The following is a 26,793-nucleotide window of genomic DNA, read 5'->3' on the forward strand; positions in this document are numbered from 1 at the left end:
CCAGTTCATGATTTCAAGCCCCACGTTGGGCTCTGTGCTGACAGCTCAGAGCCTGGAGCCTGCTTCAGATTCTGTGTCTCCCTCTTTCTGCCCCTCCCCTGCTCACACTCTGTCTCTCTGTCAAAAAGAAACATTAAAAAAAAACTTGTGGGGGCGCCTGGGTGGCTCAGCCGGTTAAGCCTCTGGCTCTTGGTTTCAGCTCAGGTCATGATTTCACGGTCTGTGGGTCCGAGCCCCGAGTCAGGCTCTGTGCTGTCAGAGCGAGGCCTGCTTGGGATCCTCTCTCTCCCTCTCTCTCTCTCTCTGCCCCTCCCCTACTCACTCTCTCTTCCTCTCAAAATGAATAAATAAATCTAAAAAAAAAAAAAAGCCTGGTCAGGGTGCAAAATGGTATCACCCTGGAATTCTCTTTAGCAGTTGTTTTTTGTTTTTTTTTTTTAATAGTTAAACGTAACTGTATCCTATTACACAGTGATTTCACTATGCTTAGGTGTTTTACCCTAGAGAAATAAAATATTTGTTCACATAAAGATTTATACAGGAATGTTTATAGCACCCTTATTCATAATAACCCCAAACTGGAAACAGCTCTAATGTCTATTAACAGAATTGGATAAACACATCTTGGTACATGTATACAATAGAATACTACTCTTCAGTAAAAAGAAACCAAGTATCTACACAGCCACAGCGGTGACTCTTAAAAACAATTATGCTGAGTGAGAGGAGCCAGACAAAAAAGAGCACGTATTGCAGGATTCCATTTGTGTGAAGTCCAACAACAGATGAAGTGATCTGTGGAGAGAGAAATGAGAACGGCCGGGGAGAGGGGAGGCACAGACTGGAACGGAGCAGTGGGAACTTTCTAGAGTTCTGCATAAACCTGGATCTGGATTAGGGTGTTTGTTACATGGGTATAGACATTTGTCAGAGCACAAACAGCACACTTACGCACTGTGCATTTCAGAGTATGTAATTACAACCTCAATACAAAATATGTATCTACTGACAGGTGTCGACAAATGGTTGCCTGGAGGGGGTGCTGACAGGAAGGGGCGCAAGGAACTTTGTGGGTGATGGAAATATTCATATCTTGTTTGGAGTAATCAAAACTTATCGAACTGAACACATAAGAACGGTATAATTTATTGTATGTAAATGATACCTCGATACAAAATAATGTAAACACATAAAATAAAGCTGCATAAAAAGGGGAACAGGAGTCAGCACAAGAGACATCATATTTTTAAAAATAATTTTAAAGCATTTTTAATTGTGGTAAAAAAAAAAAAAAGCACATACCGTAAAATTTGCCATCGTCACCATTTTCCAAGAGCGCAGTTCAGGAGCGGAAGTGTATTCACACTGTTGCGCAACAGATCTCTAGAACTTTGTCATCTCGCAAAACTGAATCTCCGCATCCATTAGATAGTAGCCCTCGGTTACCACTCCCCCAGCCCCTGGCAGTCACCATTCTATTTTCCGTCCCTATGAAGTTGACTACTCTAGAGACCTCAGATAAGTGGAAGCATACCAGTATTTGTCTTTTTCTGACTGGTTTATTTCACTCCACGTAATGACCTCAAGTTTCGTTCGTGCTGTAGCAGATGGCAGAATCTCCTTCCTTTCTAAGGCTGGATATATTCCGTTGTGGGAATATATCACATTTCGTGTATCTATTCATCCACCAGTGGATGGCTTCTACCTGCTGGCTATTGTGAATGATGCTGCTGTGAACATGGGTGTAAACATGTGGCGTCAGGTTTTTGTTTTTTTTTTAAATAAAAAACCAGGGTAGCACAGACTGTCTTACTGTAACTTTCCCCTTCCTTTTCTGCACTGACCTTGCTGCTGACCAGAAATTCATCAGAGGCCAGTGCAGTAACAGCCTATGACACCCATACCAAGCATTGAATCCTGACAGTGACCCCGTGGGAGCAAAAGCTCATGCTTTTCGCAAAGCCCAAAATTTGTCTTTGGAGGCAGTGCAGAAATCCAGTTGGAGGTTAATCCAAGCCAAAAGGCAGCAAAGGTCATCTTTCGTATGTGCCCAGGAAAAAGACCTTCCGGACTGCCAGGAGTGGTGGCTCTTTCTTACCCAACAACTCCTAGCCTCATTTGGCTCCTCTCTCGACCCTCCATCTTCCCTGAGGTGTAGCAGGAAGCTTGCAGAGGAGGAGGTATGTGCCTATTACCAGGTGGCAGTAGACCCTCCCCTCTCCCACGCCCTGTGGGACCCAGAGAGGGTGTTGCCCACATGACTGGCTTTCTCGGCTGCTTGCTATCCTCTGTCTTGCCCTGTACCCATCAGCCTTCCCGCATTCTAGGCTCTGCATATTCTCTAGCCATAGCTGTCCGTAGGCGAACTGGTAATATCCCTGGGGAAGCACTGTTCATACACACATCTGTGAATTTGCAAGCTTGTATATTCTATAATGCTCTGGGCAAAACAAGATGGTGGCCAACGTATGTCGTCTTGCATGCCTTGCACGCAGGCCCAACACAAGTACAGCTTCTCGTGTCCCCCAACAAGACCTTACAAATCCACCTGAGGGTGCAAAACAGGCTCCAGGTATACACACAGGCCGGGAAGCTAGGGATTTGGCTTCCGCTGGAAACACCATTTCCCCACTTCCTTACAACCATGATGGGGAATACACATCCGCTCCAGCCATGGCCCCAGAACGGCTGCTTCCTGTCATAGCCCGAGAGTTAATTTCCTCCCAACTGGCTCAGGAAGAAGATACTACATTCAGATACTCTGTACTTGTTATGTTCAAGCTTTGTAGAGCAGAGACTTTTGATAGAAACTGCTTCCCTACTTGCCTTTATAGTTTTCATCGATTCTAAAACAAGCCATGTATCTTGAATGTTGTACCTACTCATGCCTTCTGGGTATCAAGTATATTTGAACTATGTCATTACTAAGTTTACACCTTTTATACCTGTGTGGGACTTGCCACTATTTATACTCTACCACCATCCAGTTCAATTTAATCCTACAGGTGTTTACCCAGAGTCTGCTGTGTGCTCCACCCTTCTGCAGATAGGGACCCGCTCAGATAGCTTTAATGGTGTCTCATTGTCTATTAGACAAATCACACAGTCTGCAGCATGGCTCATACGGCCTGTGATTTTCTTCCAGTCTGGGGTGCCTGGCATTGGGTAAGTCTTTACCAGATGCTTGCTACTGATTATGATCATTTCTTTAGCCTCCCTGCCTGCTGCCCCCACTCCTATATCCCACCCTTGGGTCATACTGGCCATTGGCTGATGCTGAATTTACTACACACTGTCATGATGACTCAGCATTGTTGTTCCTGTGATTCCCTGACCGCCCCCCCCCCCCCCCCCGACGGAAGCTGTTTCTCTACGTCCATCTAAATCCTAACTCATCCTTCAAGATCTATCTCAGATGTAACCCATCCTGTAAAACCTTTTGATGTCCTTCCCCTCCGACATAATCTACTTCTCCTCTCTGTTGTCCCCCAGCACCTTGTTATGCTTTTTACAACATCGATCATTTATAATCTTATATGCCTGTTTGTGTCCATCTGTACTTTAAATTGTAAACTTCTCGAGGATAGGAATCATGTCTTATTATGAGTAACCCCAGCACTCAGCTCAGAACCTAACTGTAGTAAGTGTAAAAATAATAACAAACATTTCACATGAGCCCTCAGTCTGGCCAGGAATGGATATATCTCATTTACTCCCCACTCTGTGAGCAGGTAATATTATTACCTATTTTACAGATAATGAAACTGAGGCACGGAGAGTATAAGAAGCCTAAGGTCTTACACAGCTAGTAAGTAGTGTTGTTGGGATATGTTAAATAAATGATTATTAGCATGTTGAATTGAGTTGAATCAAGATTTTTTTCTATTCTGGGAAGATGTCGAAAAAATAAAAGTCACGGTCCCTGTCCTTGAAATACTTAATTGGCAACACTCTTTGCCATCACAAGACTGTGCATGTCAATGTCCAGAAGCATAGCTTCAATTCCATCTTAAATCTACCTAAAAATCATTAAACGGCTTTTCTAAAGTTATTATTGTAGCCTTGAAAAACAAAACAACCTCTTGTCAAAATCTTGATTAAACTCTGGATGAGCTAGTTCAATTATATCTTGTTTTCTTATTGGACTTAAATTTTACATCATATCTTTACTTTGGCCATGACCAAATGTATCTCAAAAATATGCTGACTTTTTTTTTGGTTATACACACGCTATGTCATATTACATAGAATGATGGCATTTACTCTCTCATGATTCCTAAATCCTGTGTCCACACAGTCGTGGATACGGGAGAGCACAGCGGCTAAGCATCCCTGCCCTCCAGGGGCGGACATCTCGAATCACACTCTACAGTTCAGGGTCAACTCCGAAGGGAAATGGTTTTTGCAGGCCGCCAACATCTGAGAGCACGGGCACCGCGCAGTTCGCCACCGCGGACAGCAGGGGGCGCATATCCACCCAGAGCCGCGCGGCCAAGCCCTACAGGCCCCCAGGCCCAGGGGCGCAGAGAACCGCCTTGGGGGCACCCTGCTGATGTTCCACTTGAGATGTGGAGAACCAAAGAATTCACAACGTGGAAACACTTCTGGTCAGCAGCAACTGGAGGCTGAAACCCAAACCAAGGATGAAGGAGCGTTTCATCACCCTGACCCTTACTGGGATGGTTTTGATGAATCTGGTCCAGGTGCCAGATGTGCACGGCACTTGGCCAGCTGGGGGGCGGGGTGGGGGGGTTGAGAAGCGAGGTCGTCCCAAGGGATGGGAAGGGGACAGAGGACATGCCTGCGCTGAGTCAGACCATCCGGACCCAAGCAGTGGATAGGAGAGTGCACAGCATTGGCCCTGAGCCAAAGCTGATGGGGGACTGAACTGATACCATGGAACACGTCAGGCAAACCGACAGTGTACCGTAAGGCTAGTGCCTGGTGGGACCTGCAGAAGAGAGGCCAGGTCACTCACCTGTGCAGGAGGTTGGACCAGGTCATTCCTATGCCTCCCCTACCCCTCCTGGGAGACTGTTAGGTTGAACAGGAGACGCTGTCAAAGTCCCCAATTACTTTATGCACATATGTGTCAGATCATCCTACAAAATGGAAGATAACCCTGTGGCATGACTGATGAACGATGAAATTGCCTCATGGAATCATAGCATACCTACCACCTGCCTGAGAGGTCCCTTTCCTCACCCCAAAATTACAAGCAGCTCTCTGGTAGACATGCCAATATGTCCCAGTGACAAAGGTACTGAGTGTTTCCAGCACGAAGTGCTCACTGCTTTGCCTTGTGCCCAAGGCCCTCTGAACTGGCCCCAGTGTCTTTCTTTTCTTTCTTTCTTATTTATTTTTTTAATTTTTTAAATGTTTATTTTTGAGAGAGAGAGAGAGAGAGCAAGCAAGAACGGGGGAGGGGAAGAGAGAGAGGGAGACACAGAATCCAAAGCAGGCTCCAGGCTCTGAGCTGTCAGCACAGAGCCCGATGCGGGACTGGAAGTCACAGACTGTGAGATCATGACCTGAGCCGAAGTCAGACGCTCAACTGACAGAGCCACCCAGGTGCCCCTGGTCCCAGTGTCTTTAACATCACCTTCCTGTCCCTCTCCTGGGTGACACCATGACCCTGCCCAGCCAGCCAGCACTCAGAACTTTCCTTCATGGCACCCTCTCCACCTGGAATGCCCCACCCTGATTCTTGACCTAACCTCCACTCACCTCCTCAAACTCAGATTCAACATCACTTCCTCCGGGAAGCCCGCACTGATGCTCATGGGTGACAGTGGAGCCCTGTGCCAGCCCCTGTTGCCAGCCCTCTCCTGTGGACCCCCTCGGTGCCAGGCACTGGAGGGCAGGGGCTCCAAGGTTATGGAAACCTATGTTTGCTTTTTCTCCAGATCAAGACACAGCTTTTGTTGCATCTTTAAAATACCACAAATAAGCCTGAGGAATGGTCCAGCATCTTGCTGCTTCTGCAGCTGGACAACTTAAATCTTACCAGCCATCTGCTGAACTGTTTCTTTTTTGGAAACATAGATACCATCCCCAAATGTTCTGATACTTTATTTCTGACTGTTGTGGCTTGCTGAATCAGAGCAGTTGAATTCGATACAAGTTCAATGTCATTTCAAGAACTGACTCCTCTTGCTGGGTCTGAGATACTGAACAAGCGATGCCGGGCCTCATCCAAACCCCGCAGATATATTTTTTACCCAAGAAATCTCAGGTTTCAACAAGGGAACCATTCTCCCGAATAGCAGTGTTGATGGGGAAGTGAGCAAACACAGACCTTCTGTTTTACCGGAAGCCCAGGGTAACACTCTTGGTCATGTTCTGTACATGACTACAGATAGTGCAAACTGAGGCCAGTTCCTTTCTGTCTCCACACCACTTGCCAACCCGGAGCCTCTTCTTCCCAAGGAGATGGAGTTCTACACTGATGTGATCGAAGTCCCTCTGCAGGTTCCTCAGGGGCCCTTCACAGTAGCAGCGTGCCGCTTCGGAGTAATGTCGACATTTTCCGGAATGTCGACAGTCTAACTGCTGAGAATGTTCTTCACTCTTGCCCTAGATGAAGCAAAGCCGGAGGTAGATGTTAGGACGAGATACACGAATAGTCGCGGACAGGCACCTCTGACCTCCAAGAGCCCGGGGGAGCATGGCACACGAGGAAGCCGGGGTGCTCCCTCTGTATGAACTTGCGTGTTCTGAGTCATAGCACTCCCCGAGGCCAGAATCATGTCCCGCCTACCCCCCGCCCTCCCCGCCACCCCCCCCCCCCGTCTGATTCCCTCCGCCCCCCCCCCCCCCAACTCCAGGCTCAGGCTCTTTCGCTTGTCCAGCCCAGCACGATGATGACGGTCCTGTCCCTCAGCTGCTTCCATGTCGCACCTGGATTTGAAGCTGCCGTTGGGATCATTGCAAGAACCCCCCTCCTTTCCTACACTGGGTCCTCAGCTTTCACTTACTGTCATCCTTCTCTCTTCTGCTGCTTGTTTTGGATCAGTCATGGGGCAGCTGATGTGTGATGACCGAGCGACACCGGAGGGGCCAGGTCCAGGCTAACGCCGGGAAGTCGTGTGACTCAGTGTTCGAGGTGAGCCTCGGCGGACGCCGTACAGAACTACCCAGACATCCAGGCTTTTGCCTTCCTGTGTCCTTTACAGGAGGCCTTTATGAGGTGACTGAGCAGCACTCCACTCTGGGGACCCGCCAGCAGGAAGGGAAGCCTGAGTTGGCTGCGGCACAGAGAGGTCAAAGAGGCTGAGTGAGAAGACTTTGCCCTCGGCTTCTCTGTTCTGGATCCTGCAAGTCGATCTGCGCTCTGGTCCGTCTGTTTGATGCAACCGCGTGTGCACACAATTTCATACACTTTTCCCGACCCTGGGAGCAGCACCATTTAACTTGTTTCACAGAGAGGCCCAGAGAGGTTCCACGAGTGGCTTGGGATCACCCAGCTTGTCAGTGGCGCCCGCAAGCACAGGTCCCTGCACTTCCCACCATCTACTTAGGAGCCCAGGGTGTTGGTTCAGAGGGCCTGGTGCTTCTGGAAATCATCCAAACTTTTAGGCCACTGATTTTGTCCTTTGCTTATGCTTTTAAGGGTCTGTTCTTTGTAGGGGCACCTGGGTGGCTCAGTCGGTTAAGTGTCCAACTCTTGATTTTGGCTCAGGTCATGATCTTGTGGTTCGAGAGATTGAGCCCCCTGGGGGCTTGAGATTCTCTGTCTCCCTCTCTCTCTGCCCCTCCCCTGCTCTCTCTCAAAATAAGTAAATAAAACACTGAAAAAAAAGTCTATTTATACCTTGTCTCCATAGAATAAAGCATGAGGATTAAAGTTTTTTGTATACTTTAATGTGGTTATTACTAAGGAAAGTGAGGGGAGGTATTTCCTGAGATTGCCTCAAGTGTCGGGTGCAGAATAATTGTAGAACTGATCGTAAATGATTTAATAAGTCAGGCAAAGCCTGTCTAAGCTATGGTGTAATCTGACTAAATATTTCTAGTTTTCTCCAATAGCTGAACCATTCCATTTGGCTGTGATGTGATCCTGTCACTCTTGAATATTTAATTGTAAAAAAAAAAAAAAAGTCACCTGGCATTTCACAGCTCTGGATGCTTTCACATAATGTCCTGTGCCACCTTCACAATAGCCCTGGGAGGGCGGTTGAACAGGGTCCATGTTACACATTTCACCAAGGATCAACAGGGGGGAAGTGACTTCAAGGTTACACAGCTATTTTATCGTGAACTTGGAACCAAACACCACGTTTCCTGACTCCTGGTTTGGATAGGGACACTTAGGGATGTGTTAGGACAAATGTTTTCCCTTTTATTTCAGGCTAGATCATCAAAGAGTAGGTGAACATTATTTTGAAAGGAAGTCCAAATGATATTGTGAGCAGTCTGGTTGTCTCTGAAGATCACAAAGTGGGCAGCTTAGTTGGCTTCCGGGAGGCTCATCTGGGCAGTGGCACCTGGGTGTCAGGTTCCATGATGGGTTGAGCTCTGCACCCCAGCCTGGCCTATGGCTTCAGGGTCTCGGGCACCTCCCTGTCCTCCGGGGGTCTCTCCGCTTCTCCTGAAGAAGCAGTGACGAAGCTTATGCCAAAAGCGTACGAAGGCCAGCTCCGGACCCCCAGCAATTGCAGAATGCAGAAACAAACGGGGGGAGAGACCTGGGGCGCCTGCAGACATTTATGTAGGCTGTAGCCTCCAGGGTCTTGTGGTGCCCGTAGGGTGCTCTTAAAGGCTTTTCCTGTGGGGGGTGATTTCTCCAAAGAAACCTTCCAGTAGACACTTAAAGATGTCACATGATTAATGAGTGTTACCCCTCAAAATGCATGTTAAAGAACATGAGGAGTTTCTTGTGTGCATTTATACTCAGAAGAACTGTTTGGGTAGATCCTGAGAAAATATAATCTTGCAAATAATTTGGTGAAACATGAGCATACATTTTAAACTTGCATTCAAAAAAGCTATACCATTAGAAAGTCCCATGCAACGAAATGATAAAATGGCAAACTGGGCTGTTTCCAGAGATGAGAGAAAACCTAGTCTCTTCAAAGATGACTGTCCCTGTGCTTCAGGAACTGGTCCGTAGCTTGGCAAGCTCCGGGGACCCAGGCCCATGAGGACAGAGGACTCAGACCAGTTCTGGGTTTTCTCAAGGGTCGTCAGACATGGAGTAGGCTCCATATCTACAAAATGTGATTAAGCTACAGCGCTCACAAGGTGAACCTATGTAAACACACACAAACCCAGAGTGACTTAACACAAAATGTATTTACTATCCCAGCTGGATAACACACACCTCTTCTTTATTCCTGCTGGGAACTTTGGCCAGGTGTGGTATTTACTAGTTCACAGGCTGAGGGAGCAGAATCTGGAAAAAGCCCTGGAGAACGTTAATGCACAAGTGTTAGGGACCAACTGGGGCCTCGGCTTCCTTAAGTGGTCACTTTGCCCAAGGTCACATGGCTGGTTGGTATAGAGCCAGGATCTGAACACAGAACCAGTTCCAATCCCTGTCCAGTGTGCTACCCACACTTCTGTGCACTTCCCCTTGAATCTTTAAGCATTAAAAGTTTATGCTCAATAATCCACGTTGGTGTTTTCAGAGTCACCGATATATGCCTGAAAGATACTAATTTATGTTCAAAATGACATTAACCTTACCATAATATTTTTTTTTAATGTTTATTTATTTTTGAGACAGAGACAGGGCATGGACGGGGGAGGGCTAGAGAGAGAGGGAGACACAGAATCCGAAGCAGGCTCCAGGCTCCGAGCCGTCAGCACAGAGCCAGACACGGGGTTCGAACTCACGGGCCATGAGATTATGACCTAAGGTAAAGTTGGACACTTAACCAACCGAGCCACCCAGGCGCCCCACCATAATATTCTGGTATTGCTTTTCTTTAAGTTTCTTTTTTCCTTCCAATACATGTGGGTTTCTAGGAAGGCTCCCTTATAGTTCATTTTTTAAAGTTTATTTATTTATTATTATTTTTTTTTAATGTTTATTTATTTTTGAGACAGAGACAGAGCATGAACAGGGGAGGGTCAGAGAGAGGGAGACACAGAATCTGAAGCGGGCTCCAGGCTCTGAGCTGTCAGCACAGAGCCCGACGCGGGGCTCGAACTCACGGAGTGCGAGATCATGACCTGAGCCGAAGTCAGATGCTTAACTGACTGAGCCACCCAGGCACCCCCTTTAAAGTTTATTTAAAGAGATGGAGAGAGAGTGAAAGAGCATGTGCACACACTGGTTGGGGAGGGGCAGAAACAGGGAGAGGTAGAGAATCCCAAGCAGGCTCTACACTGTCAGCACAGAGCCCAACATGGGGCTCGATCCTATGAACCGTGAAATCATGACCTGAGCTGAAACCAGGGGTCGGATGCTCAACTGACTGAACCACCCAGGCGTCCCCTTACGGTTCATTTTAAGGGTATCTTCATATCACAAGTAGGTTCCCTTGAGACAGTATAATAATGGCTAAAGGTTGCCTATGTGCACATGCAAATATAACATACAGATTAGGAGACTGATACTTAGGGAAAACACTTTTTTTAAATGATCATTGTCCGGGTACCAGACAATCCCTTCCAACACCACATATGTTGAACCCAGGTGATAAAATAGCAACGTGAGCACCAGAACTGTTCCCAGTGTACAGCAGTTTCCAGGAAGCTTGGAGAACCAAGAGGGTAGGTATGCGGTGCTTGCTTTTATTAACCACGGCCTTCACGTATATTTAGTATGGACATGATCACTGCAAGGATGGTGGGGCAGCTATCCTTAGAGCATGCCCCTAACATAATAATATCATTTACTTTTGCCCCTGGCGCTTTTGTATAAAGCAATGATCTCACATACATATCTGAAGCCTAAACCTGAAGTATAAACCTTACTCCGGGCTCCTCCTAAGGCAATGGAAAAACACTCCCACCCTTTGACAGCCCAAAAGCTTGCATCCTTGGTATTTCACATCCAAGTTATTAAGTGTCTGCTTAACTAGGTCTAGCACCTGAGGAGAGAAACCTGTCACCCACCATAGCAGGGGTGGTTCATGGCGTGAGGTACATTTTAGGGAGGGGACTCGCTAAAGCAATTTTAAAAAGTGACTGTCATCTCCTCTGGAAAACTTAGTAAATTAAGTTCCGAAACTATAGAACTTAGAAATTAAATTGACAAAGTGTCTCCTTTGCTTACATAACCATTTTTAGTAGGAATGGGAAAGCTCTCTTCTGGTCAGTTATTCTTATCAATCTGAGCCCTGAAATCTCCAGGAGCCCCACCTGCCCGTCCCCCCATCAGGATCTACATGGCCTGCTCCCCTTAGCTGGAGAAGCTTGTCTCCATTTATGCCACTAATCTTCAAAATGTGTTAAAATGAATCTCATTCAGAAAATCTTGGCTAAGTGCTTACATATTTCAGCTGCCCGAAATGAACTTGAACACAGAAAGGACATCGTAATGATCTGAAAGATCTTGGTGTGGGTGTGCTCTCTGGAGGAATGGCGTGCCTCTCCTGGGAGTCAGCAAGAGGCTGGACACTGGTCAGCAGGGCGTGCAGGAGACTCGAGACTCCCAGGGGGTGGAGAAGCTTCCAGTAGTCGCTAAGGCCCTTGACCCTGAAGTTCTATGGCTCTGCATGCCATGTGCTAACTTCCTGCAGGTATCAAAAGTGAGAGCCCCCATGCACATTAGACTCGTTGGCCCCAAAGGAGACCCCCATCCTCACACATCCAAGCCCCTCAACCGTGTACATTTTGGGGGTGTGCCTGGTCACCCCATTCAGATCAGAAAAGGAAACTCCTTTTTGATAGTTTTAATTTGCCAAGTAGTAAGCCAAGTGGAAGTGGTGGGAAGGCATCTCGGTAATCTACTCCCAAAGGGAATAATCCTCTGGGGAAGTCCACTGGGGGCTCTGCTAGTTGCAGCCTGCACGCAGGTTGGCCTGTGAAAGGCGGGTGGCAGGCAGGAGCTAGCAGTGAAGGTCCACCAGTGTCCAGAGAGGAGAGACCTTGGGGGCCAGCCCAGGACTTGCTGAGGACTCCCCAGGGGTACAGTCTGGTGAAAATGATGGGGTTACTGTATAGGCCAACCTCTGAATTTTAGGAGCCAGAGTACAGCAGATGTCATGGACGCTTTCAAATACTATTTGTTGACGATGATGGTAAATTAGGAACATGAGAGGAAAAGTTAAGGGCAGCTTACAGCCTTCTCCACCTAAAGACTGACTTTCTCAATTCTTAAATTTCAGAAAAGATACCTGGCTAGCTGGTCAGTGAATATTCTTTATGTAATTCTATCTCCTACAGAGGGAAAAATGAGGCCCAGAAAATACAATTCCTCATTAAATAGATGGATCACACAAAGTAATTTTGGAGATTTGTTTTTGAGCTATTCATTTTTCTTCAGTCAGTCCCATGTCTTGGATTTCAAATACTAACATGCATTAGGCTAATGAAACAAGGAGGCCAGCAGACTGAGGTGGCTTCAATGCCAGAGCACCTACATAAGCAAATCAAACTCTTAAGCCTGTAAATGCCTCAAGGTTACAAAAGCGAACCTAAGGACAACCACTCACAAACAGCAAGCTAGCCTTATGCCATAGGCAGTCAATATCTCCTCACATTGCTTCTGCTTTTTCCCCTGTAAACGTTTCCCCCCAGCTCCTGTCAGCAGGGCTCTCCTAACCACTGCTGGTTTGGCACTGCCCGGTTGGAATCCATTTTTGCTCAAATACACGCCTCTAAAATTTTAACATGCCTCAGTTTACCTTTTAACAGGTCTGGTGTCAGAAGTACGATCCGAAGGTGAAACACTGCCATGCCTCGGGTTCTGTGTCTCCCTCTCTCTCAGCCCCTCCCCTGCTCATGCTTTGTCTCTCTTAAAAATAAATAAATATTAAAAAAAATTTTTTTAAAGAGCTCCCTGACTTTATTTGAGCATTCTTTTTCTGGACTGGGTCTGGGACTGACTGACTTAAAAAAGAAGAAACCACACCAGGTCAAGGGTCAGACTAGGTCCAGCTTAAGCTGGACTGGGTCCAGACCAAGGTCTTACGGAATAAGGGGGGGAAAGAGAGAAAAACTTGGAATTCTGACTGGAGCTTATGATCTGGGGCTGTAGAAGCTCTACCAATTTATTTGTGTGGCATTAGGAAATGGGTGGGTGAAGTCAAATGAGAATTTGCTAGGAGCAATAGGTAAAGACCCACATACGTTTGCTCTGCCAGGGATGGACCAAAATGCACTAGAAAAATAGCCCAAGACCTACTTGAAAGTATTAATAAGGCACTTCTTCAAAAGACTGGTCTCTATCACTCAATCTTGCAAACAAAAAAGGACAAACCAGTCTCAGACTACAGACAAAATTGGAAACCTTTTTTTGTGAAACATTCTGTTCCTTCTTCATTAAATGCAAGCACAGAAAATGCCCTGAATTCCTTATTTATTACGGGGCTCCGGCCTAAAAGTGGCCTAATAAAGAGGCACAAACTGGGTTGGGCAGTGGCCCTTCTTGCTGAACTAACAGTCCTAGCTGAACATCTAAAAATATTTTTTTAATGTTTATTTATTTTTGAGAGATTGAGAGAGAGAAAGTGAGCAGGAGTGGGGGAGGAGAGAGACAGACAGAGAGAGCATGGGCAGGGAAGAGGCAGAGAGAGAGAAAGTGAGCAGGAGTGGGGGAGGAGAGAGACAGACAGAGAGAGCATGGGCAGGGAAGAGGCAGAGAGAGAGGAAGACACAGAATCCAAAGCAGGCTCCAGGCTCCGAGCTGTCAGCACAGAGCCCGAGGCAGAGCACAAATCCATAAACTATGAGATCACGACCGGAGCTGAAGCTGGGATGCTCCACCAACTGAGCCACCCAGATGCCCCAGATCCCTAGCTGAACATTTTGAAAAAACCATAGGGCCAACATGATATTTGAAAAGCCAATAAACTTGTGGCCGTATAGTTACAACCACTCCAAGGGCTGAGGACCTCCATGTATGCATTTCAAGCCAGAACCTAGAACTCAGGAATACTCTGTCCCCAAACGTCCTCCTTCACTGTAAACAATCAGGGCACTGGAAAAAGGAATGCCTTCTGCTGAACCCATCGTTTTGCAGACTTCCACCTATTAATTCACACTGTTTTTCCATCAGGGGAAGTCTTTAAAAATTTGATTGTCAAAATTATGATCAGCATTGATGGATTTCCAAGGGATTCTCCAGTAAATTGCTCCCCATAATACCTCTAAATTAGCAAGGGGAAATGAAGATAACAATTTTGAAGGGGTTCCTAGGGTGGCTCTGTTGGTTAAGTGTCCAACTCTTGATTTCGGCTCAAGTCATGATCTCACAGTTCGTGAGATCGAGCCCCACATTGAGTTCTGCTGACAGTGAAGAGACTGCTTGGGATTCTCTATCTCCCTCTCTCTCTCTGCTCCTCCTCAGCTCTCACATGTGCACTCTCTCTCAAAAGGAATAGATAAACATTAAAAAAAATCAGTGGAGAATCCTGTACAGTATTGGTGGGTCTACAGTAAACTTCACCAACAATAAATCACACTTTCATAAAACAGCAAATCCCTCAGAATAAAGAAAATATTTCCATAGAGGGAGTTTCCAACCAAATTCAAACGGTACCTATATCTAGACCAGTCCAAATGATATTAGGGCCATTTCCAGGAAACAATACATTCCTTCTCCATGGCACTGCCCCAGCAAACCTGTTAGGAGGAGATAAGTTTTCTAAATTGAGGGCTCATATAAAATTTAATTCAGAAGGAGAAACGACCTGAGTTGCTCTGCTCTCTGCAAGCAGGACTTGATGAAATTGAGACTTGAAAGTGTGAAAGCCCCGATCTCTCAGAAGTGCCTGCCTGCCTAGGAGCTTCTTCCTCAGCCAACACAGGCAGAATTAAGAGTGCTGAACCCATGCAATACCTACCCAAATAACACCAGCATTCTTCACAGAGCTAGAACAAATAATCCTAAAATTTGTATGGAACCAGAAAAGACCCCGAATAGCTAAAGCAATCTTGAAAAAGAAAACCAAAGCAGGAGGCATCACAATCTCAGATTTCAAGCTGTACTACAAAGCTGTAATCATCAAGACAGTAGGGTACTGGCACAAAAACAGACACTCAAATCAATGGAACAGAATAGAGAATCCAGAAATGGACCCACAAATGTATGGGCAACTAATCTTTCACAAAGCAGGAAAGAATATCCAATGGAATAAAGACAGTCTCTTCAGCAAACGGTGCTGGGAAAACTGGACAGCCACATGCAGAAAAATTAACCTGGACCATTTTCTTACACCATACACAAAAACAAACTCAAAATGGATAAAAGACCTAAATGTAAGACAGGAAGCTATCAAAATCCTCGAGGAGAAAGCAGGCAAAAACCTCTTTGACCTTGGCCATAGCAACTTCTAACTCAACACATCCCTGGAGGCAAGGGAAACAAAAGCAAAAATGAACTACTGGGACCTCATCAAAATTAAAAGCTTCTGCACAGCAAAGGAAACAATCAGCAAAACTAAGAGACAACCAACGGAATGGGAGAAGATATTTGCAAACGACCTATCAGATAAAGGGCTAGTATCCAAGATCTATAAAGAACTTCTCAAACTCAACACCCAAAAAAGAAATAATCCAGTGAAGAAATGGGCAAAAGACATGAATAGACACTTCTCCGAAGAAGACATCCAGATGGCAAACCGACACATGAAAAGATGCTCAACGATACTCATCATCAGGGAAATACAAATCAAAACCACAATGAGATATCACCTCACACCTGTCAGAATGTCTAACATTAACAACTCAGGCAACAACAGATGTTGGCGAGAATGTGGAGAAAGGATCTCTTCTGCATTGCTGGTGGGAATGCAAACTGGTGCAGCCACTCTGGAAAACAGTATGGAGGTTCCTCAAAAAACTAAAAATAGAACTACCCTACGACCCAGTAATTGCACTACTAGGTATTTATCCAAGGGATATAGGTATGCTGTTTTGAAGGGACACATGCACCCCAATGTGAATAGCAGCACTATCAACAATAGCCAAAGTATGGAAAGGGCCCAAATGTCCATCGATGGATGAATGGATAAACAAGATGTGGTATGTGTATACAATGGAGTATTACTCGGCAATCAAAAAGAATGAAATCTTGCCATTTGCAACTATGTGGATGGAACTAGAAGGTACTATGCTAAGCGAAATTAGTCAGAGAAAGACAAATACCCTATGACTTCACTCATATAAGGATTTTAAGATACAAAACAAATGAACATAAGGGAACAGAAGCAAAAATAATATAAAAACAGGGAGGGGGATAAAACATAAGAGAGTCTTAAATATGGAGAACAAACAGAGGGTTACTGGAGGGGAGATGGGCTAAATGGGTAAGAAGCATTAAGGTATCTACCCCTGAAATCATTGTTGCACTATATGCTAACTTGGATGTAAATTAAAAAAAAGAAAAAAAGAGTGTTGAACCCATAAAAATCCTAATAGATCATTCTGAACCCCTGCCTAAATTGTCTCAATATCTACTAAGACCAGAATCTATTGAAGGGCTCTCACTAACTGTAGAAGACTTAATTAAGCAAAGACTCAGAACCCCATGCACTAGTCCCTGTAATGCTCCGATCTTATCCATTAAAAGACCAAATGGACAAGGTTGGAGATGTGTTCAGGATCTGCGTGCAATCAATAAAACTGTGATACTAACGTTCCCTGTGTTCCAAATCTCAACACCGTGTTATCTAATGTAACTACAGAGTCAAAGTGGCTCACAGTGGTAGATCTTTGCTCTGCTTTCTTTAGTATCCCAGTTGACAGTGAGAAGCAATATTACTTATCTTCATTTGGAAAAATCAACAATATACCTGGACTATAATGCCATAGGGTTCGCTGAAGCCCCATCCTATTTTTCATAGGTTTTACATCAAGACCTTACATCCCTAAGAATGCTACGCTCATCAGTATGTAGATGCCTTACTGCTGTGTTCCCTTACAAGGGAAGACTCAGAAACAGGTTCACTTTATTATAGCAATTAGCTTGTAAAGCACATAGGCTTCTAAGGAAAAACTCCAATTCACAAAAAAGAAGGTCCGCTATCTAGGACATGATTTGAATGCAGAAGGTATTTCCCTCTCACCTGAAAGAGTAAAGACCACGCCAAACTTTCCCAGAAATACAACTAATGACAATTTCTTGGACTTGCAGGATATTGTAGATCTTGGGTTCCACATTTTTCTGATTGCATCTCCTCTGTATGAGCTTACAACAAACTCGATTCTCAAGCCCTTCTCCTAGGAAGAGAATCATGAAATAAGCCTTCAGCCAACTAAAATTAACCCTGCCAACAAACTCTAGCCCAGGGCTCCCAAATTATACTAAGCCTTTCACCTTATCTGTTCACGGGAGTGATAACCAGGCTTTAGGAGTTCTAACCCAAGAGCATGGAGGAAAACACAGACCTGCTGAGCACAGCTTACAGTCAGACCTGGCAGGCGGCGCATGTCCAGACTGTTGGAAAGTGGGAGCCACAGTGACTAAGCCTCAGCTGAACTGGTATTTGGAGATGACTTAATACTACAAGTACCTCATGCTGCTCAGAATCTGTTACCCCCTGATTAGACTCAACACTTTCAGCAAGAAGATGAGCATCTTGTGAGAGGCTTCACCTTCTACCTTCTAACCTCCGTCTTATGTGCTTTGACTCACTCAACCCTGCTGCCCCGGCCTGACGATGGTACAGAACCCCATAAATGTGTACATGTGGTGTCATGGTTACTGACCCTTCACGTGACTTATAGGACAATTCATCAGAAAGCCCAGATTTGATACTTCGTCAATGGGTCCTATGCTAAGAATGCAGAAGGGAGGTATCAAGCAGGATATGCTGTAATAACTCAGCATGAACTACCCCAAAGGGTATCTTGCCCATTTTAAGTCTGTGCAACCAGCAGAGCTACATGCCCTTACTCAGGCTTGTTGGCCACCCAACGGAAAGTCAGTAAACACTTATACCCATAGCACATATGTCTTTGGGGTGGTCTCTGACCAAACGTTTATGGAAACAGAGTTCCTCACTTCTAGCAGAATCCTAATCAAAACTGGACTCTGAGTAAATGAACTGCTGTCTGCCATTCTAGTGCCCAACTGAATTGGAATTATTAAGAATGAAGTTCGCACTAGAAAACAGAACCCGAGTATCAGGGAAATGGTCTAGCAGACTTCCATGCTAAATCTGCCAGCACTAAAACTCTTCTAATATACCACCTGAATGAAGTCTGGAAGACGAACTCTAACCAAATTATTTATGATAATCTATATAAAAGACAAAATCAGGCACCTGAACTAGAACAACAAATGTTGAGACCAAAGGTACAAATTTAGTGTTAGATGAGGACACACTGAGGGCCACCAGATGGCCTCCTGGTTCTTCCTGAGCCCTTAAAATTGCCATTACTAGAAGCTCTGTATTCTGCAAATCATGGCACAGAAAAAAATGACCCAAATTATGAAAAAGAATTGGTGGGTGACTGCTCCAAAGTCGCAAAAGTGGTTTATGAGCAAATGTCTAATTGATCAAACCCCTAACCCTGGAAAGACCATTAAGATGGTTCATTTGATGGAGCATCTCCACCACCTACTGGGCCATTTGAACATTTACAAATAGATTTCACTCAATTGCTCCTACAATGGATTATTGATATGTCCTTGTAATTATTTGTATTTTCTCAGGATGGACTGAAGCCTTCTCATGCAGAAAGGCTGATGGCACAACCATGGCTAAGAAACTTTTAGAAAGTTTAGGGGGTATCCCCCAGAGAGATCTCCAGTGATCGGGAACTCATTTCTCTGGGGAAATAATTAAACAAATAAGGCGTTGCTTTTAAACAGTGGCATTAGTATCATCCTTACCGTCCTCAGTCATCTGGTGAAGTTGAATGAACAAATGGTATCTTAAAGCTGAAGCTAGCTAAATTAACAGAATCAACTAGACTGCCCTGGCCAAAAGGTCTACCATTGGTTTTGATGGCAGTTAGATTGGCACTCACGGGAAAGCACAAATTAACATCTCATGCAGCAGTAACAGGAAGACCTAGGCTTTTGATGATAGAACCACGTGTCTACTGTACTCATAAATTCTGATGTGACTCAGTATTGTCAGGCTTTAATGCATTATGCCGAAGCGTACTGCCACCAGGAAAAGGAAGCTTTCCATGATGCTCCTATAGCTGGCTTAACCTTCCACAACTTAGGACATGGAGAGCAGGTCTTCTGGAAATGACACCTAAGAAAGACTGCCCAGGAACCTCACTGGAAGGGACCACACCAGGTTCTCCTCACCACCCAGATGGCAGCCCAACTTCAGGGATTTGAACCCTGGGGCCACAGCACCCAGTTGAAAGGGCTCCTCCAGGCTCTGGCACTGTATACCAGCCAGAGATGTGAAGTTAAAACTGGCCACAGACGTTCCTCCTCAGAAGCATTCAACAGCTTGGGGCGAGCAGCTCTCCCAAAATCACCGATCCGGATCTTCATCTCCTGTAAGAAACCTTTATTCCTTTGCCTATTTGCGATCTGCCTTTTCTGTCCCTTAATGCAGGGGAAGACAGGATTTCACAAACAACAGCTACCGCAGGAAACTAAACCACTAAACCAACAGCTGGATTTGTCATGCTGAACCAAACTCAAGATGTGAAGGGAATCCTGAAGGCCACTGTATGCTGCCACTGTTCTGCAGGTCCCTTTAACAAAGTTCAAACACCAGATCTATGTATCCTTGTTTCTTGTCTCAATTTAATCCAATCCTGGAATGGGAAAAGCAAAATCCACCGAGTGCACATCTGAAAGGCTGCAGAGCAGCCAGTGTCAATCAGATCATTTGTAGGCTTGCTATTGGGCCCATACATTTGGCTGGTCTTTCAATGTGTGGTAATACAGTATTGGAGTCTTGGATGAATGATGCACCTCTATACGGAGCAATGGGTCCATGAATGCTAATACTTGAGGGAGCCCTACGTGGACCTCCTAGCTACACCTTTACACGTGGAGCTTTGGGCAGCGGCCTCCATGCTTGGGCAGCTCGCTGTCTGGAGGGTGTAAGGACAATGCACCCTTGCTCTAAGTACTGTCCCACTGTCCCTTCATAATACCTCAGAAACTCCACATTGTCCCACTCCCCTGAAAGAGAAGTTTTACTAGCAGCTGTTAACCCCTCTGGATGCGCATCATTTGGAAGGTCCCCTCTTCCTTGGCTTGGAGTTATTACAAACAAATGTACAATTAGAAACTTACCCTCAACTCCGGCAACCACTGCTGAGTCTACCGCTAACGCCATGGCTGCACCACAAAAGTCCCCAGGGGCTCTCTTGCTGAGATGGTTTTAGATAATAGAATTGCTTTAGATTACTTGTTGGGGGAGTCTGTGCCACGGCAAATAGTTCCTGCTGTACCTAGATCAACACCTCTGGTTTTGTAGAAACTCCAGTACAAGACATTAACAAACATGCTCCTTGGCTTATACAGGTTGATTCTGGTACATTCTTTGATTTATTTGATAGCAACTGGTTTGGTTCATGGGGGCCATGGCTAGGAGTATACTTCAGTCGCTTGGTATTATCAGTCTGGTGTGCTGTGTTCTCTCAAAGGTCTTACAGGCGTGCTTGCAGCCATCAGCACAGCAGATGGTCTCAGTGTGCTTGGAGAAAAAGAAACAAGCTGAACAATGGGGAAAAAAGCAAAAGCAATTCTTCCATGGATCTGACAACATAACCTGGGAGTTTCACAGTGAGGCAAGAGCAATTTAACTCTGATGGTGACAGAGGGTGGTGCTAATACCAAATTTTTGGGCAATCTTCTCACATATGACAGGATAACCAAAAGGGGGGATTGTTAAATTAAAAAGGAGGACATCAGACTGAGGTGGCTCTAATGCCATAGCACCTGCATAAGCAAACCAATGTAAGCCTGTAAATACCTTAAGGTTACAAGAGTGAACTTAAGGACAACCAATCACAAACAGCCAAAGAAAGAGGTTTTAAGCTACAGTCAATCGAGAATTTCCTTTGGCCTTTTCTCTAGAACAGTTTTTCCCCAGCCCCCGTAGACAGTGCTCCTAACCACTTCTGCTTTGACGCTGCCTGATTTGAGTTGTTTTTTGCTCAAATAAATTCCTAAAATTTTTGTATGGCTCACTTTATCCATTAACACATGATAATTACTAAGGTAGTTTTCACAGTGCTTATCAAAAGCAGCAGACAGACAGCAAACACTGCCAACTTCGGGCTTTAATATGCAAACTTTCCTGAAGAGCCTGGATCTACAGCTGTGGGCGTTGTGGGTTTGAGGAAGCAGGCGACACACTTATGGAGGGAAACAGATAAGCAGAGCGCCATTATTTTGATTTATTGCATTCTGAAGTACCATGGGGGAGGGCCTGAGAACAAGTCCGCTTCATCAGCAGTTCTAAAGCCTTATTACCTGAGATTTGCATTCTGGAGGAAAAAAATCAAGACTCAATTTTCAATACGTATGTCACACGAGATTTGGATTTTGGCCCTGATAGAAGAATGTGTACTAACCTGATAAAGGCTATGTGAGATTAAAGAGAGACACCAGCTAAACACCGAATCCCGGTGAAAGACGTGGATTTAACCAGAAAGCCACATACTTTAGCAAAACACCTCCTCTTGGGGGTGGTCAGAGACACTTGATGTGTGCAGGCTGCTGGAGGCAGCTTTGTCCCAGGGCTCGCCGCCAGCCTCAGCATTCCCAGGAGGGCCCAGTCCTTGGGTCACATTTCTCTGCCCCTCTGCTCCCTTTCACTTCTCATCATCCCGCCCATAGTTAATCGTTTGTAAGGCCTGAGCTATGAGCGTCGCCATTTCTCGGGTGCCCGCAGCCACCACTCTGCAAGACATGAGGTCGAGAGGTCCACCTGAGGACAGAGAGAGAAGACAGGGTGCCTGAGTTACCGGAAAGGGCAGAACAGTCCCGAATGGCAACTGAGCACATGCACTTTCCAAGGAAAACCAAGGTCCAGGCCGGGCTGGAGGCGGGACCAAACAGGGAGGTCTAGATGTGAGCCTGGCCAAAGCAAGGGTGCAGCCTCTCAGCATCCACTCTGCTGCCCCAGGAAGGGAGCACTCGAGGCTGTGCTGGGGGAATGGAGGCTAAGGTCCAGCCATCAGGACTGAGGTTCACATGATCAGTTAGACCACCACAGCGGAGAGAAATTCTCAAATGTCTGCTGTATGGGTTGCACCGGGGACCCCATGTGATGGATGGAAGTCTTAACTCAGCAGGTCTGGATGGGGCCTGTCTGGGCAGTGACCTGATGCAGGCTGGCTAACAAGTCGTGACTAAAAAGCTAGAGAAAGGGATCTAAAAGGACTCACCCAGTCTCAGACTGCTTATTCCTAAATACTAGATGAGGGGTCTGCCTGAAACTAAGCGGAGTTATGGGGGCAGACATGTTAGGGGACTCACACCCAGGGGGTCAGTCACTGGGACACGATGACCTTGAAGTAGAAGGAACAAGTCACCTTTTTGAGTCTGTTCTCCTAAAAAGCTCACAGTGTGCTCACACTCTACACCATGCTGACCCCATGCGGAGATACACGGTGTGTGTGTGTGGGGGTGCTAGCCTCCTCTTCATAGAATGGGGGGTATGATGCTTATTCTGCCTATCTCGTCGGATTTGGTGGGGTCAGAATGTGTGCTAGAAAACTGTCAAATGTTATGTATGTGTACAGTGGTCGCGTGTTCCTATCTGGCCGTATCCTGATCCTGGGGTCTCTTTTCACGCCTAGAAGCATAGAGTAGGAAGGCAGGAAAGCTGAGAAGGCACTAGCCCACTGAACTTCCAACATCTTCCACATGGTGTCTCATCAGTAGACTCTGAGGAAGTAGAGGGGACATTTGGTCTGGTGGTGGTACTTGGCCTGGTCTGGGGGACGTTGGGTCTGGTGGTACTTGGTCCAGTCTGGGGGATGTTGGGTCTGGTGGTACTTGGTCCAGTCTGGGGGAAGTTGGGTCTGGTGGTACTTGGCCCAGTCTGGGGGATGTTGGGTCTGGTACTACTTGATCCAGTCTGGGGGACGTTGAGTCTGATGGTACTTGGTCCAGTCTGGGGGACTTTGGGTCTGATGGTACTTGGTCCAGTCTGGGGGACGTTGGGTCTGATGGTACTTGGTCCAGTCTGGGGGATGTTGGGTCTGGGAGATGTTGGGCCCATCTGATGGTACTTGGTCCAGTCTGGGGGATGTTGGGTCTGATGGTACTTGGTCCAGTCTGGTGGACTTTGGGTTTGATGGTACTTGGTCCAGTCTGGGGGACGTTGGGTCTGGTGGTACTTGGCCCAGTCTGGAAGACGTTGGGTCTGATGGTACTTGGTCCAGTCTGGGGGATGTTGGGTGGCACTTGGTCCAGTCTGGGGGATGTTGGGTGTGATGGCACTTGGTCCAGTATGGGGGACGTTGGGTCTGATGGCACTTGGTCCAGTCTGGGGGATGCTGGGTCTGGTGGCAGGTGGCCCAGTCTGGGGGACGTTGGGTCTGGTGGCACTTGGTCCAGTCTGGGGACGTTGGGTCTGATGGCACTTGGTCCAGTCTGGGGGATGCTGGGTCTGGTGGCACTTGGTCCAGTCTGGAGGACTTTGGGTCTGATGGTACTTGGTCCAGTCTGGGGGATGTTGGGTGGCACTTGGTCCAGTCTGGGGGACGTTGGGTGTGATGGCACTTGGTCCAGTCTGGGGGACGTTGGGTCTGATGGCACTTGGTCCAGTGTGGGGGATGTTGGATCTGATGGCACCTGGTCCAGTCTGGGGGATATTGGGTCTAATGGCACTTGGTCCAGTCTGGGGATGTTGGGTCTGATTACATTACCAGGTCTAGACTGGGGGACATTGAGTCTGGTGGCGTTACTGGGTCTAGTCTGCTGTCATTCCCCTGGGGATGGACTGCAGGCTGAGGGTCAGAGGGGCTCACCTGAAGTGTCCATCACGATGCCACCTGCTTCTCTGATGATGACGGTGGCGGCAGCCAGGTCCCAGCAGTGCAGGCCAAACTGGTAATAAGCATCCGCAGCCCCCGAGGCCAGGTGGCAGAGTGCCAAGGTGGAACTCCCGATAACTCGGACCCTAGAGGAGAGGGAAGAGGGCAAAGATTCCTGTGAGTGGTGCCGTGCACAAGTCAGATTTCCCTTAAATAGCTGACTTCATCCAAAGTCACCTTCTGCTGGGTATTCCCAGTCATTAAAAATGAGCCACAGGGCTTTTCTAATAAGCTCTCTAGATTCAAGATCTGTGGTGCAGAGCAGTGCCATTCAAGAGAACTTTCTGTGAGGATGGAAAAGTTCTGCAAATGTGGAAGCTACTAGCCACAGCTGGACACTTGAAATGTGGCTAGTGCAACTGAAGAACTCGTCTTAACTCTACTGAATTTTAACTTAAATGTAAATCACCTTGTGTGTCTGACAGGTACCGCACAGACCTAGGGAGGGTGGGAGACGGGAGAAGATTCATTTGGACTTGTTAGGATTCATTTTTCCTAGACATTTGCCGGAGTGATATCATTTATGAAGGGCTCTAAGCCCACACAGGATTCACTGGTTGGGTGGCTTGAGATCAGTCACTTGGCTTCTGGAAGCACTGCTCCGAAAGGAACACAGGTCCCCTGTTGGTTTTCTAACAGGCACGAGGGAACACACCGGCAGAGGAAGCATCACGTGGCTCTCCCGACCTCTGCATGGAGGGGCCACCTCCCATCACTCGGGATCTTTTCCTCTCTCCCTGGGGAGCTGTGAGCAAGACTGTGTGTTTGGCACTTTCCCCTTTGGCTCCAGGATGTTCTGGGAACTGAAAAGTCATACCCATGAGCTTTGGCGTGGAGTAACCTCTCCATGTTGCTCAGGAACAATTTCAGAGTGGCAGGGTCACGTTTGGGGCCAATTTCCGTTAGAACCAAGGCCTTGGAGATATCTGCAGTAGAAAGAATGCCCCATGATCAGAAAAATCAAGTCTTGGTTCTAACTGAATACTCAGCGTTCCCTCTGAAGCAAACCTCAAACGTCAGCCTCTCCTTCCCTCTCAGAACAAGTACCATCTGTTGAGTGGTTTACGCCATGAAGTTTTTCTGATAGCTGTGCAGCATTGTAAAGACAGTGAAGGGAGGTCAACAAATCCCACACTTGACTATTTCCTCATCACTCCTTTAAGGCTGCTTCCTGTTTCAGATTCCAGAGGGAACAGACTTTCAGATCTCTCTCTTTTCAGGGACAGTTAGCATGAAGAACCTGGAAGAGTCAGGTGGCTCATGAAAATCACCATCATTCAGCCATAAATAAAAACAAAATGATGACAAAAAAACTTCATCAAATAAATCTGTCTTTAAAAACCTTTCTCTAACTGCTATGATCACGGAGATGGAAATAGCGTCCCTGTAGAGAAAGCAGGATGTCTTTGGAAAGGGAATTCTCAGGAGTAACCCCACTGGGCGTAAGGAAGGCTGACGCAGGGTCACCCCAGTGTGGAGTGGTGAGGAGCTCGGGCCAACCACACGGCTCCTGTGACAGGGGTAGGAAGCTGGCCTGTGGGTGTCAAGGGACGTGCCTGGGCTCCCTTCCTATGCCTGACTCATGGGTAGGTTATCACAAGCGGTTTGTCTTTGCTTTGCTATACGCCCAAATACAACCAAATTCAGTCTCACGCCTGGTCAGGCTTCGGGCTGAGCACAATCAGCCGTACCAGGTGTATTCGTTCAGATAACAGAACAAAGTCTCTCCATGAACTGGAGGAAAAACACTCTTCACAAGTTATGTCACTCAATGGGCCCAATCCTATGTCAACACCTACAGAATCTCTCACTGAGGGACCAGATGACGGCGAGAAGGCCATCTCCTCTCAGACAGACTCTATGCCCATTTCCCCTTTTCTTAAATCGGAGGCTCTCATTTTCTACTTTAAACACTTTCTGAAAATCGCTTGGCTCCACACCAAAGCTATCTGCCTTGGAGAGGTCTGAATCACTCCCTGCCAGGCACACCCAGCACCAAGGCTGAGCCAATGACGTGCCTCCCCCATGTCCAGTGTGCACAAGGAGCTCTACCCACAACAAGGGGCCATGGGGCCGGACAGCTCCAGGATCCCTGTGGACAGGTCACTGCACGAGCTTACCTCCTAATTCCCTCCCTGGGCTCCAAACTGAGATGGCGTTTTCTCAGGGGCAGGAAAGAAGACCTCTTTTGGAGAAAACACTATCAACAGAACCAGGCACACAGCAGGCGCTCAATAAATAGTCACAGAAGCAATGAGCACTTTTCCTCGAACACCAGCATTAGGGCAACCTTGGTAAGAGTCTTCTTGTTTGAGCTGATTTGTTAAATCAGTAGTATTTTTTAATTTAAGGCAGGAATACTTGAGTTAGGTAGAATTTGGTTGGCTAGTGTAAGAATCTAATAACTATGTATAATGGCACTATTTTGGGGGGGGGGATGAATTCTTGAATGATAAATATTTCTGTTAAAAACACTCTTGAAAGATAACATTGCAATTTGGATGAGCTGTCCTAGACGAGGCCGCAGGGGAAAACGGAAGCGAAGGAGCAGGGTATGTGGCCCGATCTTGCCCTAATTTCCTTATCTAACTTCAAATCTTACACACCCACACACAGACACTGTATTCTTATTTTTTATTTTTAGTTTTTGAGGGGGGGGGCAGAGTGGGGAAAGAGTACCAGCGGCAGAGCGAGAGAGAGAAT

The 26,793-nt window shown here is 46.5% G+C and overlaps 1 protein-coding gene and 1 pseudogene across 2 annotated transcripts in view; both read right to left on the minus strand.

Annotated features, from left to right (window-relative positions):
* Window positions 1-5,523: 5,523 nt before the first annotated feature.
* LOC122203069 lies at window positions 5,524-6,748 on the minus strand (annotated as a pseudogene).
* A 14,679-nt stretch (window positions 6,749-21,427) lies between these two features.
* IMPA2 (inositol monophosphatase 2) overlaps window positions 21,428-26,793 on the minus strand; it is a 46,847-nt gene continuing 41,481 nt past the window's right edge. For both annotated transcript variants that reach the window (XM_042909640.1, XM_042909639.1), the window contains 3 exons: window positions 24,908-25,016; window positions 24,025-24,176; window positions 21,428-21,974 (listed from right to left, as the gene is read on the minus strand). In XM_042909640.1, the coding sequence (XP_042765574.1) occupies window positions 21,859-21,974; window positions 24,025-24,176; window positions 24,908-25,016 (377 nt within the window). In that variant the 3' untranslated portion in view covers window positions 21,428-21,858. The remainder of the gene's footprint in view (window positions 21,975-24,024; window positions 24,177-24,907; window positions 25,017-26,793) is intronic.

The sequence above is a fragment of the Panthera leo genome, chromosome D3 (assembly GCF_018350215.1).
Source record: "Panthera leo isolate Ple1 chromosome D3, P.leo_Ple1_pat1.1, whole genome shotgun sequence".
NCBI lineage: Eukaryota > Metazoa > Chordata > Mammalia > Carnivora > Felidae > Panthera > Panthera leo.